Here is a 13,872-nt window from a genome sequence, read left to right on the forward strand (position 1 = left end):
TGAGCCTAGAGAGGTGAAGTGAGGTTACCCAGATAGAAAGTTTTCTCTTTGACTTGCTGGCTCCTGAATGCCCTGACTTCTTTAAGGAATGACACCCCTTCTTTCCTCCCTCCCACCACTGCCAGATATTTAATGGCAGCCCCATGTTTTCTGAATCTGATCTCATCCGGGTACCCAGCTGAGTTTGACAGATCCCTCTCTCTTGCTGCGTTTGACGGATCTCAACGAAGATCACCAGGCCGTGAATCAGACCCAGAGTGTAGGCTGGCCTCTGGCACTCCTACCAATAGAGGAGACCATGTGTGGCCTTAGTTTTGTCCAAAGTGTATTGGGGCCTCCCAGTCTGTCCTGGAGGAGGACTCTTAGATGTCACAGAGGGGCATGCTTCTGGAAACTTCTACAGAAGCCTAACCAGCTCAGACCCGTATTAGCTGAGGAAATCCCCACCAACTCCCCGCCCCAAGCGTCTACTTTCTGCGAGCTGCTGCTCACCCTCCTGAGCCTCTAATGCCTCTAAAGCTGCTGGAGCATCTGTCTCCACAGCATCTCACCTGCTTGCCCAGCCTGGCCTCTCCTGAGGCCCCCTGCACCTTCCACAGCCCCAGGCAAGGCTTCACTGCCCAGAAAGGCCACTCGGCCTCTCCCTTCCACTCTTCCAGCAGATGATCCCAGGATAGTTTATGCAGCAAATCCTCTTTAATCTTTAATCTAGGGTCCTGCACGAAGGGAACCTCCTGCCTCTCCTTCACAGCTTGGCTGGAGGTGGGGACTCTCTGACGTCCACCTTAGGAGGTATACAGAGGGTATGGACGATCAGTAACTTGGACAGCAGCTGGGTTCAATTCCCACAAACCTTGTGGACTCTCCGGGATAACTGTTTCTCTCTAACCCACGGGGCAAACTCCCCTGTCCTTCCAAAGGCTTCTCTAGGGGGTGCCAGGTGGGCCCTTCCTTTTTCTTTGGGGACCGGCTCAAGCCCCCGCGGTGCTGCGCCGCCTGGGCAGGCCACTCTTGAGGGGCTCAGGGAGAGCCAGATGACCAGCGAAGCTCTGTCTGATCGCCTCTCCGCATCCTGACTCCGGGGGTCGCGAGCTGCAAGGCCCACCCGCAGGCCAGAGTCCCCCGGCTCAGCCAGCGCGAGCCCGCGCGCAGCAAAGGTGCAGGCCCCGCCCCGGGGCCGCCCCGCCCCGCCCCCGCTGCGGGCCCCGCCCCCAGCCGGTCCGCTCTCGGGGCGGCGGGAGGGGGCTGGCGGTGCGGCGAGGTCGGCGCGCAGCTCCGGCCGCGGGTCGCTCGGGCGCTGTCCAGGCGGAGCCGGCCAGGCCCGGGCTGCAGCCATGGTAAGGCGGGCGGGCGCGGGGCAGGGCTGGGCGCACAGGGCCCGCCGCTCCCGGGCGGCTTCGCTGAGACCCGCGGCGCTGCAGCCCCGGCTGCACGGGGCTGGAGGCGCTGTCGCCCGCCGCGGGCACCGGCAGGCTCGGGTGGCGGACGGCACTGCGTCGCTGCTCCCAAGTTTCTCCTCCTGATCCGAGCAGACACGGAGTGGGCCCCGGCCCCGGGGTGCTGCCCGGTTCTTGGGCGAAGGGATGGGTCCGTGAAGGGTGGGGAGAGGGCGCCGGTCGAGACGCGCAGGTGGGCTGGGGCGAGCGAGTCCGGCAGGGGCAGAGTTGAGGGTCCCCGCCCTTGCCTGGGTCAGCTGTTACCTGGGTGACCCTTTCTCACCCCCACCTAGCCAGGGCTCAGGGACCAGCAGCAACTTCCTTTGGAAAATACACAGGAGGCTCACAAACACTGCCTGCCTCCCCGAGAGGGCTGGTGAGACGCTTGGGCCCTCCTCCCCACCGCCTGGGAAGGGGCCGCTCCTAGGCCCTTCCCACACCACCCTCTGCCCAGGGACCTCTGAGAGAGGGCGGCCCAGCCAGCACCCTACGTCCCTCTGACCCTGAGATAAGGACCCTAGGGAATCTTCCTCCTGCAGCATCCTACCTGGCCCCCCCCCACCCCCCCAAACCAGGTCCCTCTGCAGTGATGAGGGGTGGAGGGAACTCATTCCTGCCACCTGCCTGCGATGGGCGGAGAAGCAGTAACCCCAGCCCGACTCTCTGGAGACCCCCCAGGTAGGAAGTGTTGAGGTTTGACTGAGGATGCCAGCTCTTGTCCTGCCCTCAAGGCCAGAGCCTGCCACAAATACACTGTGCTGGGTGTCAGGGCCTTCAGGCCCTGTGCCAGCTTCTGCTCCCGGTCTGGAAGCCCCCTCGCCTTTGCCCTCTGCGTGGGAGGCATGGGCTGTTTACAGCAGCAGGAGGTCTGTCGCCAGCCTGTGGGGCAGGATGTTGGCTGTGGGCAGCCTCCAGAAAGGAGCTTCCGGGCCCTGTGGAATCAGGAGCTTCCAGGTCTAGACAGGCCAACCTTTTGGTCTCTCCTCTGTCAAGCTGTGTCCAGGCCGAGGCCCAAGTCTTGGCCAGGAAGTCTGGGTGACATTGTGACCTTCCCCAAGGGGGGTTCCTGGGAGAGGCCAAGTGGTGCCTGCCTTTATCCCTGCCTGCATCCTTCTCCCCACGTGGGGACAGACAACTTATGGTACCAGGGTGGGAGCCGAGGGGAGCTCTGATTGTTCGTAGTGCCAAGTGTCCCTAGGGCAGGGGCCAAGGGAGGCTTTTTCTGCCACACATTAAGTTCAGTTCAAATGAGGTCTTGGGGCTTCAACTTGGCTGAGTTGTAATTGGCCTGTTCCTCTGTAATTAAAGACACCCTATCACGACCAGAGTCCTCGGCCTCAGGCCCCTGGCCTCAAGCCAGCCTGGTCTTTAGGCTGACGTGTTTGTGACAAGCCAAACTTGTCTGTGAGGGTCTCTTTGTGAAAGGAGATGAGGGACCCAGGTGCTTGGGAGATCAGTGGGGAGAGCTCCCCAGCCTGGGAGCCTCCCAGGAGGGCTTAATTGGCATACAGAAAGAATGACCGGCTCACGTTAAAAACCATCCTGTGACCTGAGCTGTCCCTTCTCTCCCCAGGTTCAAAGCAGCTTGAGGTGTACCTGTCATCTGGGTGTCAGCCTTCCTGGGACAGGGAAGGGCCACTCACATTTGGACATTAAGGCCCTGAAATTAAGACACTGTTCAGAATCACAAAAGGTGTTTCTAGCCAAACCAGAAACACTGGCCTGCTGTCTGCCAATCAGGTGCTCCACGCGTGCACTCCCAGCCAGGTCCCTCTCTATGCGTCTCCCACCTGATAGGTAACTTGGAAGCCTGTGGGATGCCAGCCTCTCCTCCACCTGAGGTCATGCCCCACAGAGACCAAGCGTTAGCAGCTGACTCCCTGAGACTGACGGGGGGGGGGATGGAAGGATTTGGCTGAGTTGAGAGGGCAGGTATCCCAGGATGGAAGGCGTCTGAGTGGCAAAGGCCCCGCTGCGCCTGGGGCCCTCCGCAGGGAAATCTCTGAAGGCAATTTCTGAAGGTAGTGCAGTTCTCTGCTGGGAGGAACCCACAGCGACACTGGGAAGAAAAGTGGGTCCATTCCCATGAGAACCTACACGCAGGGGGCTTAAGACACCCCACCCTACTTCAGCACTGCTTGAAGTTAAGGTGAAAAAGAGAGGTCAGAATCCTTTCGGGATGATGTCTCCTGGACCAGGTCACTTTGGGGACAGGGCTCAACCCCCCGACAGGCCTTGGTGTCCTTGGGGGTTAACAAGAGAAGCCAAGTGGATCAGGAGCCTGCAGACGGACTTGGGAAGCTGGTGCTGTGCCCACCAGGGCAGGCAGCGGGCAGGCCTCATGGGGAGCCAATCAGAGGAGGATGGGACTGCAGAGGAAAGCAGCGGTCCCGCTGCAGCTGAGCTGTCCTTGGAGGGTGGGAGCCAAGGGAAGGGAGGAGGGAGGGGGTGGGGAAGGACATTCCACAGGCTTTTTTGGCCCCTGACAGAGACAGGGTGGTCAGAGAGAAAGGGAGAGGAGCAAGTCAGGACGCCGGGTTACAAAAGCATCAAGACCAGGCGTTTCTGTGCGTGAGGAACTCTGCCTGGCAGATAAAATTAGACCTAGAGCTTGCTGACAGGGAGTCTGAAGCGTGGGACATGGACCGTTCCCTGGGACGGCAAGGCGGGTCTGTCCCTGAGGAGAGGGCTGAAGCTGGGGTAAGGCTGCTCCGGGAAAGGGTGGACCTGCCTCGTCTTCCCCCTTGCGTTGGCTGGATCGGAGCTCAAAGGCAGAGAAGGTTTGGGTCTGTGGCAGAAGGATTGGGTCCGTGGCAGAGCTGGGGGCCGACGAGGCCCCCTGGCGTCCTGACCCCTTGGTTGGAGCTCCGGTGGGTCCCTCCCATGCTCGCTGGAGGGAGAGTGGTGCTGGCGGCTCTCCTGGAAGGTTTGCAGGAGGCTGGGGGTCCCCGTCAGGGCCTTCCTTCCTCCCCTCCCTGCTGCCCCTCTGCTCAGTGCTCCTGGTGGAACCAGGAGGAGACAGTCCCCTCTCTCCCACCCTCAGTCTGCCCCCCAGACAGACTTCTGGGTTCCTGTAGGGTTGTGCAGAGGGACAGGATTTCCCCAAATTCCCCAGACTCCTGGGCTGCCAGAAAACAAGACCTGTCACACACACTCCGCCCGCCCCCCACCCACATCCCTTCCCCATCGCTGTATAATTAATCGTCTGAACTGGGACCCTTTTAAGAGTGGAAAGGGGCAATTCTGCTATGACAGCAAACATAAACCGGAGTGAATGGTCACCCCACTGGCCCCCAAAGATATTGTGGGTGAGAAAAAGCCAGTTGGGTCAGGCCTGCCTCAGGACAGTCTCTTCTGTCCATTTGGCCCCCACACGCTGGTTCCAGTTTCAGGCTAAACGGGCAGTTTCCTGTCCAGGCAAGCCCTGGAGACTGTGGCTCTAAGCTGGCAGGGGCACTTGAGAGGCTATAGCCCAGAAGTAGCTCTTAGGCGGCTTTCCCCTCTAGCCCCCTTCTAGTCCCTTCCCTCTGCAGAAAGCTGGCAGTGCGTAGGACTGCATCCCTCCGTTCTTCCCGCTGTAGCCGGGAACCTGCTGAAGACGGTGGCTGTCCTATCTCCCCTGACTGGGACTCCACAGTGGTCTGGGGTAGCCCCCACTAGCTTGGCTGATTCCCAGGGGGTGAGTCAGCCTGTGAAGCCGGCCCTTGTCCATTGTCTGGGGGTGGCACGTGGGTATTGTAAGGCAGAGCTGAGCCCAGCACCGCCAGGCACTCCACGAAGGGGGCCGGCCCCCAAAGGAGAGAGGAAGCTTCAGGGTCTAGAACTGAGGGTCAGAGTAAGGGGGACGTGGCCTGTCTTCCCAGCTGGAGATGGTGGGGGAACAGGTCTCCGCAGAGGAGCCAGCCACCGTCTGCCCACCCGCCGTGTGCTTCACCGTCGAGGCCAGACCCCCTCCGGTACTTCCGGCTGAAGCCTAGCTCGGGGCAGGGGGCAGGGGGCAGCCGGGGGTGCCTCCGCCTCTACAACCCTCGTGGCTGGGGGCTGTCTGCAGTGTCCTCCCACCCTCCCTCACCCGGTTCCTCACGAGCATCCCTGGCACGTTTCCCCTTCGCCCCTGGAGCCCAGGCTCAGGGTCTGGAGTCAGGGGTCTCAGGTCAGCTGCTCTGCGCTCCGGGAGTGAACACCTCCGGGAGAGTCGGCTCCCAGTCCCGGAGCTCAGAGCTGCAGCAGCGGGAGGTGAGGAGCCCCCTGCTGGCTCCTAAGTTGCCCGGAGCTGGAGGCTCCCTTCTCCCCGCCCTGGCTCCCTCCCGCCTCCCGCCGCTACCCGTCCTGACGGTCTGCACTCTCCTTCCGTCCTGAGCCACGTTCTCCTCTCCACTCTAATGCCTCTGTCTGCTCCGCTCATTCGGCCTGGCTTCCTGGCCTCTAGGGCAGTCCCTGGCCCTGGCATGGAGGGGCAGCCTCGACCAGCACCCTGCTGCGAGGGAGCATGGAGACCGGAGCTGCTGGGTCCCCAGAGCGGCTGCTGGGGCGCCGGGGGCTGCCGCTGCTCCCTGGGGTCTCTCCTGCTGTCGGGACCCTCGGGCCGGGAGGCCTGTAAACAGGGGAGGGTGGCGAGCGCTTCCTCTGGCTTGGCCGCCTGTGCAGCTCCTTTCCCTTCTAACCACACGTGCTTTCCTCTCTCCCTCTCGCCTTCTCCTATCTTGCTCCTTCCTTCTTCCCTTCCTGCCACCGACCCGCCTACCCCACCCCCGCCCCTGCCCCTCAGATCAAGCGCTTTCTGGAGGACTCGGATGACGCAGAACTGAACAAGTTCGTGACGGATTTCCCAGGAAGCGAGACCTACCACCCACCAGAGGCCAAGACCTTGGTGCCCAGGCCCCAAATCCAGGAGCCGAGGCCCCAGGCTTCAGACCTCTGCCAGGATGACCTGGAGTTCAAACCCCCCTCGTGGCCCCAGCCCTCTGACAGCCAGCAGTACTTCTCTGCCTCAGCCCCCCTCAGCCCCTCAGCCCGGCCCCGCAGCCCGTGGGGCAAGCTCGATCCCTATGACTCCTCCGAGGTAGAGCCTCCAGCCCCCGTCTGTGCCGTGGGCTGATGCAGGAGGACCTGGGGAGGGAGCTGAGGGAGCCCCAGAAGTGTGTGTCTGTGTGTGTGTGTGTGTGTGCGCGCGCGCGCGTGTGCACCCACATGTGGCTGGAGACGTGCTCTGTCCTGTGTTGGCCCCAGCTCTGTGGGGTCACCCCTGCGCCCCCCATGCATTGGAACCCGACAGTGTCAGCAGGGACAGGAGCCCAGCTGGTGGCCCCACCTGGGGCCTCAGAGGAGTGTGGCAGTGATCCTGGAAGGCTGGGCAAAGACCCAAGAGGCGGGGAGAAGGCTGGCATTGGGTCCTGGGGTCCTTCTGCCTCTGCTCTAATGCACTCTGCTTTCTTGTTGTCCCCTAGGATGACAAGGAGTACGTGGGCTTTGCGACCCTCCCCAATCAGGTCCACCGGAAGTCTGTGAAGAAAGGCTTTGACTTTACCCTTATGGTGGCAGGTAGAGCAGGGGCCGGGCAGAGCTGGGCAAGAGGCGTTTCAGGTGGGGATGGTCTGTGTGTGTGTGTTGGGGGGGGTATATGGGTGTTAGTTGCTCAGTCGTGTCCGACTCTTTGTGAACCCATGGACTGTAGCTCGCCAGGCTTCTCTGTCCATGGGATTCTCCGGGCAAGAACATTGGAATGGGTTGCAATTTCCTTCTCCAGGGGTGGAACCCGGATCTTCCCGACCCAGGGGTGGAACCCAGGTCTCCTGCATTGCAGGCGGCTTCTTTACTGTCTGAGCCACTGGGGTATGGCCAGGGCAGGAGAAAGCAGTAAGTGGCTGTGCCTTTTTGCAGAAGAGCCAGAAGCTGTAGGTGGCCCAAAATCCATATCCTATCCAAAGTCCGTATCCTATGTGTTGTGGGGGAGGGGTCATTGACAAGGTCCAGAGAACCCTTAACCCTCAGGTTCCTAACATTTGCCTTTTACTGTGTGACCCTGGGGAATCCCTTATCCTCTCTGGGCCTCACTGGCTGGATGAGCTCTCATCTCTGCTTGCTTCCAGCTCTGCTGTGTTTGGGTTAGTCTCTTCCCAATGAGATAAGCAAGAAGCTCCTCCACACACTCGGCCCAGTGGGGTGGCCTCTTGATGACCGCTGTGACTTGGTGCCTCTGTCCTGTCTCCCCTGTCAGGAGAGTCGGGCCTGGGGAAGTCCACGCTGGTCAACAGCCTCTTCCTCACGGATCTGTACCGGGACCGGAAGCTCCTCAGTGCAGAAGGTGAGGGAAGGAGCGTGAGGACAGGCGGGCAGAGCTGACCTGGGAAATGGAGCTCACTTGGGGTCTGGGGGATACAGGAAGCTTCGGCTTCCTAGAGAGCCTGCCACATCTCTCCGGAGGGCTGTCCAGCCTGGCAGCCCACCAGCAAGCTCCCTAAAGACTTGGGTGCTGAAGCAGGGCAGGGGCCAGAATCCTCTCTGACCCCCCAAAGGATTCCAGGAATCCGAGAAAAGAGGCCGGAGCAGAGAAGAGGCTGGGGCCGGAGCCAACAGCCACCGGCATTTCCTGTGTTGGGAAATGTGCTCTTCGCTGGTTCCCAGAGAACAGACAGGCCCCAGGCAGCCCCAGGGGGCGGGGAAGGGGCAGGGTGGGTGAGGTAGCCTGGGCAGCAGGGCTGGTTGGGATGGGCCATGTCCTCCCAGTGGGCAGGTCCTTGCCCCAGCCCTGGCCTCAGTTTCCCCCTTCTCCAGAGCGTATCATGCAGACGGTGGAGATCACTAAGCACGCTGTGGACATAGAAGAGAAGGGCGTGAAGCTGCGGCTTACCATTGTGGACACACCAGGTTTTGGGGACGCCGTCAACAACACAGAGTGGTAGGTCTGACCAAGCACAGAGCCTGCCCCCAGCCCGCCCATTCCCTACGCTCGCACACAGAGGTGCAGACATATCCCTGATGTCAGGAAGCAGGGCTGTGTGCCCTCGAGCGTGCCCCTGCCCCTTACTGGACAGCTGTCTCCTCTGTCAGGTGAGAGGGACAGCCTTGGGATAGATGACTTCTAGTGTTCCTTTGACTCTGACCTACAGTTCTAGAATAGGGGTGAGGGCACCCCCTCTTTGGAGGGAGGAGCCTCAAGAAGCAAACATGTGAAAACATGTAGCAGAGGACCTGACATAGAGCAGGTGCTCAATAACGGCCCCCTTCCCTCCATCTGCTCCTTTCACCAGCAACGTTTTAGGTGCTACAAGCAAGTTATTAAAGGGGTGAGAGTGCCTGGAGGGGTGGGGGAAGGTGAGAAAGAAGAGGCAAAGGAAAGTGTGGGTGGAACTGCGTTTAAACTCCAAGCACCCTCTGGGCTACCTGCCAAAAGAAAAGTGGCTACTCGCCACTCCCCACCCCTCCGTCAAGCTTCCCTGGTGTCTCAGTGGTAAAGAATCTGCCTGCCAGTTCAGGAGATGCGGGTTCGATCCCTGGGTGGGGAAGATCCCCTGGAGAAGGAAATGGCAACCCACTCCAGTATTCCTGCCTGGGAAATCCCATGGACAGAGGAGCCTGGCAGGCTAGGTCTGCTGCTGCTGCTGCTAAGTCGCTTCAGTCGTGTCCGACTCTACACGACCCCATGGAGCCCACCAGGCTCCCCCGTCCCTGGGATTCTCCAGGCAAGAACACTGGAGTGGGTTGCCATTTCCTTCTCCAATGCAGGAAAGTGAAAAGTGAAAGTAAAGTCGCTCAGTCATGTCTGATTCTAGCGATCCCATGGACTGCAGCCTACCAGGCTCCTCCGTCCATGGGACTCTCCAGGCAAAAGCACTGGAGTAGGGTGGGGCTAAGTCTATGGGGTCTCAAAACAGTCGAACACGACTTAGTGACTAAACAACAACACCTGCCCACCTCCCCAGTCATCCCTGACATTTTTTTTTTTCAAGAACTAGAAAGATGCTTAGCTAGTGGTCTGACCTAAGGGAGTAGATGAGAGGAGAATGGGGATAGAAACAGGGGAAAAGGTGGTGGTGCCTTTGTTAAGAACATTAGGTAGGGTGGCGCTGAGACTCCTGGACTGAGAACTCAGATCCTGATTCAGCATTAAGTAACTGCGTGATCTTGAGCAAATGACTGCATTTCCATTTCTTTAGTTGAAAAATGCTGGCTTTACCAGTTGATCTAAAAATCATCCCAGAAAGATGCATGTAAATGTGCATTAAAAACTGTTAAAGGCTGGGTACACAACACTCATGAATTTAAAGACGATAATTGCAGGATTAGTGCAAAAGAAAAGTGTGGGGTCCCTTGTTCAAAATGATAAAGAATTTCAAGATGGCCACAGCAGAGAGTGAACCAGGTGTGGCCCCTCTGAGCTCAGGGCCCACATGTGACTGCACAGGTCACACGCCCAGGAAGCTGGCCCTGGATGGTTACCTCCCAGACTGATCGGAATCTTACAGATCCTTCTGTGCTCTGAACCCGCCTCACATGCTTTATCATTACAACATGAGACCTTGGCTCAGCACGCTAGTTCACCTTCAGCTTCTTGATCGAAGCCTTGAGGGGAGGGCCACTTCGTACATTCTTGCCATAGCGCTGGGCTAGTACGTAGTGCATGGTCCCCGTAAATACTCCTGCTGGACTGAGGTGGCCTCCATGTCATCACCCTTCCTAATCCAGGAATATGTCTCAGCCAACTGGGCTTGCCTTGAAATTCTAGCCCCAACCAACGCCTGTTTCCCGCTTTAGCAATTAGCGCTTCCTCCTTCAATCGGTCTACTTACTTCCTCTGACATTCCATACTGTAGTAATAATTCCCCTCGCCCGGCCCCTCCCAGTTTACAGTGTATCCGCACATGTGCCCATTTAGTCAGCGGCAAGAATTTACTGAGCACAGATTAGGTGTCTAGCCCATGCTGGACATTTTAAGGGATACAGAGCAAGTATGAATAATCCTTGTCACTGGGAAGCTTACAGTCTAGTGGCAGTGGGAGAGGAGAGGGGGCAGGTCTCTGGCATGTGTGTCAATCAGGCAAAAACTTAGGTTAGTAAATGGGTCAGGCAGTGCAGTGGCAAACACACTGAACTAGGAGTCAGAGCCCAGGCACTTGGATGGGTAGAGAATTTGCTGGCTAAAATGATCTGCATTAAGTCTCAGCTGCTCTGGATTTGACTTCTTCATGTATAAGATGAGAATAATGATACTTACAATGTCCACCTATCAGGGCATCTATCAGTGAAGACAAAACTCAGGAACAGCAGAGCAAAAGACTTGAAAACTGAGGTTCTTGAATATATATGTTGAATATACATATGGATGATATATACCATAAATGTATATGACCTTCATGTGTGGTGAAGGGAAAGGAGAGCAGTGTGCATTGGTATAGTCACAGGAACCTTTGTGGAAGAGATGGTTCTTGGACATGGCTTTGAAGGACGGAGTGGGCTTGGAGAGGTGCAGGAGAGGCTGGACCCACTCAAATAAAGGCCCTGAGGCTGAACTGTGAACGTGACTTAGGGCTGCCCTGGCCTCCAGTTGGTTTTCACCGCATCTTGCTAGTCTTACTGCTTTGTTTGGTCACCTGGGCTCTCTTCTTCTCATCAAACTAAGGGTTTAATGACCTCTGCCCATGTGCCTAGTCTGATTTTCTATCAGGATGTTTGAGATGTACCATGACCCACCCAGGTACCTCCCTGAAGATGCGGTAAAGCAAGTCGGCGAAGAGCAAAGTCTTGCAAAGACTGCCCAGGGCATGGACTCCTTGTAGCCCCAGAGCTCACTAGGCAGTCCTCACTTGCACAGTTTCTCTGCTTGTGTTCCCTGCCCCAGCTGGAAGCCTGTGGCCGAATACATCGACCAGCAGTTTGAGCAGTATTTCCGAGATGAAAGTGGCCTGAACCGCAAGAACATTCAAGACAACAGGGTGCACTGCTGCCTGTACTTCATCTCGCCCTTCGGCCATGGGTACGGTCTGAGCCTGGTGCTCCTGGCCCCACCAGGCGCTGCCAAGGGGACAGGCCAGGACTACCCAGGGCAGGGCTGCCACTAGCAGGTGGTCACAGGTTCCTGTTCCCCAGGCTCCGGCCATTGGATGTTGAATTTATGAAGGCCCTGCATCAGCGGGTCAACATCGTGCCTATCTTGGCCAAGGCGGACACACTGACACCTCCTGAAGTGGAGCGCAAGAAACGCAAAGTGAGGGCAGCTGGTGGGGGAGGGGAGCAGGTGGGCTTCTGGAAAGGTTGGAGTCCCCCCAGAACCATGGGCCCCTCGTGTGTTTGCCAGATCCGGGAGGAGATTGAGCACTTTGGAATCAAGGTCTACCAGTTCCCAGACTGTGACTCTGATGAGGATGAGGACTTCAAATCACAGGACCTGGCCCTAAAGGTGGGGCCACCCCAGGGATCCCTTTCCCAGCTTGTTTCTTCTGGGCGGAAGAGGGAGTAGAATTCTATGCAACGGGGAGGGGCTCTTGGGGTGGAAGAGGACCCTGGTTTCCTAGAACAAAGCAGAGGAAGATGAAGACGCAGGCACAAAGGAACAGGTGAGAATGGGGGTGTTGAGAAACACCCCTAACTTCTTCCAGGAAAGCATCCCATTTGCTGTCATTGGCAGCAACACTGTGGTAGAGGCCAGAGGGCGTCGAGTTCGGGGCCGGCTCTACCCCTGGGGCATCGTGGAAGGTAAAGCTCTGAGCTTGTGACCAGGGTATCTCCTTGCCCTCCATGGGTCTCCTCTATCCATGCCCCTGGCTGACCCCTAGCCTTGCTGTGCAGTGGAAAACCCAGGGCACTGCGACTTTGTGAAGCTGAGGACAATGCTGGTGCGTACTCACATGCAGGACCTGAAGGACGTGACGCGGGAGACACATTATGAGAACTACCGGGCACAGTGCATCCAGAGCATGACCCGCCTGGTGGTGAAAGAACGGAATCGCAAGTATGGCCAAAGGCCAGGATGGAGCTGGCAGGGGTGGGGTCCCAAGCGCCACCTCGGATGAGACCAAGCCCTTCCTTTGTTCCGCAGACTCTGGGCTCAGTCCAAGCAGGTACTGGGGTTCCCCTACCCTTACCAACCTCCTTTCCCCCTTCCCTTCAGCAAACTGACTCTAGAGAGTGGTACCGACTTTCCCCTTCCTGCCGTCCCACCAGGGACAGATCCAGAAACTGAGAGGCTGATCCGAGAGAAAGATGAGGAGGTGAGGGTAGTATGGGGTGGTAGGGGTTGCCGGCCTGAGAGGACCCCTGTTTAATCATAAACCTGTCTCTCTTGGTTTGGGAATAGGAATATCCCTGAACCTGGTACATATCTGGACCCTGGATTGGTGGATTAGTGGTTCTACCCAAGGACCCCATCACACCCCAGGGCTACCAAGGGCCTGACTGAAGGGATTAGAGGGGGGCATTTCCCTAAATCTGTAGGACTCTGAGAGGCCCCACTTTGATGCGTATGCCTGTTCCAGCTGCGGCGGATGCAGGAGATGCTGCACAAAATCCAGAGACAGATGAAGGAGACCCATTAGCTGACTTTCAGCCCTGAATATTTAAACGCCGCCTCTTCGTCCTGCCTATGTCGGCCCCTCCCAGCACCAGCTCTGCTCAGGCCCCTGCAGCTACTGCCACTTCGCCTTACATCCCTGCTGCCTCCCCAGAGACTCAGAGGAAATAAAGTTTAACAAATCTGTAGGTGGCTTCCGGTGTCACTGTCTGTATCTTTCCCATCTCATGGAAACCAAGATCTTAGGACCCAGTTTTGAAAGGTTGCTGGAGGAGGGTGCTGGTTTCTGGCTTTTAGTAGGGGCAGGAGAACAGGAAAAACTTTCCCCTCCCATGCCAAGAGTTCAGTCCCTGCCTAGAATCCAGCCTGGCCAGTCTATCTTCCTGACGGTATCTGTCCTGCCTCTGTTATCTGGAGCCCATCATCTTTCCCACATATAGTACTGAGAATCCCACAGACGTTTTAGAATTGATATCCGCTCTCAAGAAAACATGGTATTAATTGCATGCAGCCTCCCAACTTCATATTTCCTCTGTTTTGGGGAAAGGATATGCAGAATTAAACTCTGCACTCTAGGAAGCCTGTGATAGAGCACTGAACACATGTTGAAACCCCTGTAATCACCAAACACTATAGTAAGTGCTGGGAATGGAAAAAGTACAATCGTCGTCCTGTAAGAATTCAGTATTCATTTAACAAATAATTTATTAAGCATCTGCTAGATTGCAGACTCTATTTTAAACCTTGGGAGTTAACAGTGAACAGAGGTATGGTTCCAGTTCTCCTGGGATTTACTAAATATGGAGTAAAAGCGCCAATGCCATTTGCAAAAGAGCAGTGAAGACATTTTGGTCCCAGGACCTGATATTAAAGCATTCAGGTCCACTCTAACTGAAGCTGTCGGTTGAGAATCTGAACCAACTGTTCTCC

The 13,872-nt window shown here is 57.4% G+C and overlaps 1 protein-coding gene across 6 annotated transcripts; it reads left to right on the plus strand.

Moving 5' to 3' along the window:
• The first annotated feature begins 1,113 nt into the window (after nucleotides 1–1,113).
• On the plus strand, nucleotides 1,114–13,130 carry SEPTIN4 (septin-4). Of its 6 annotated transcripts, none has more exons than XM_070390600.1 (12): nucleotides 1,114–1,337; nucleotides 6,205–6,498; nucleotides 6,884–6,977; nucleotides 7,654–7,740; nucleotides 8,211–8,334; nucleotides 11,275–11,409; nucleotides 11,523–11,640; nucleotides 11,731–11,832; nucleotides 12,032–12,128; nucleotides 12,222–12,384; nucleotides 12,544–12,643; nucleotides 12,908–13,130. In XM_070390600.1, exons 1-12 carry the CDS (start codon nucleotides 1,335–1,337, stop codon nucleotides 12,965–12,967), a joined length of 1,377 nt encoding a protein of 458 aa, XP_070246701.1. In that variant the 5' UTR covers nucleotides 1,114–1,334; the 3' UTR covers nucleotides 12,968–13,130. The 6 variants fall into 6 exon arrangements, 5 of the variants coding, with proteins under 5 accessions (XP_070246701.1, XP_070213340.1, XP_005900710.1 ...); XM_005900648.2 differs by lacking the exon at nucleotides 1,114–1,337 and adding an exon at nucleotides 3,913–4,136; XR_011468066.1 differs by lacking the exon at nucleotides 1,114–1,337 and adding an exon at nucleotides 4,164–5,392 and having other exon boundaries at nucleotides 12,222–12,493; nucleotides 12,597–12,643.
• The last annotated feature ends 742 nt before the right edge of the window (nucleotides 13,131–13,872 follow it).

The sequence above is a fragment of the Bos mutus genome, chromosome 19, assembly GCF_027580195.1.
Source record: "Bos mutus isolate GX-2022 chromosome 19, NWIPB_WYAK_1.1, whole genome shotgun sequence".
NCBI classification, from domain to species: Eukaryota; Metazoa; Chordata; class Mammalia; order Artiodactyla; family Bovidae; genus Bos; species Bos mutus.

What these genes read in the sequence shown, in the direction of transcription:
- SEPTIN4 (XM_014479744.2), top strand. Translation starts at nt 5,306, where the DNA reads ATGGTGGGGGAACAGGTCTCCGCAGAGGAGCCAGCCACCGTCTGCCCA. An exon ending in ATCCCTATGACTCCTCCGAG is followed by an intron (nt 6,499 to 6,883) that starts GTAGAGCCTCCA and finishes GTTGTCCCCTAG; the next exon opens with GATGACAAGGAGTACGTGGG. An exon ending in ATCTCGCCCTTCGGCCATGG is followed by an intron (nt 11,410 to 11,522) that starts GTACGGTCTGAG and finishes CCTGTTCCCCAG; the next exon opens with GCTCCGGCCATTGGATGTTG.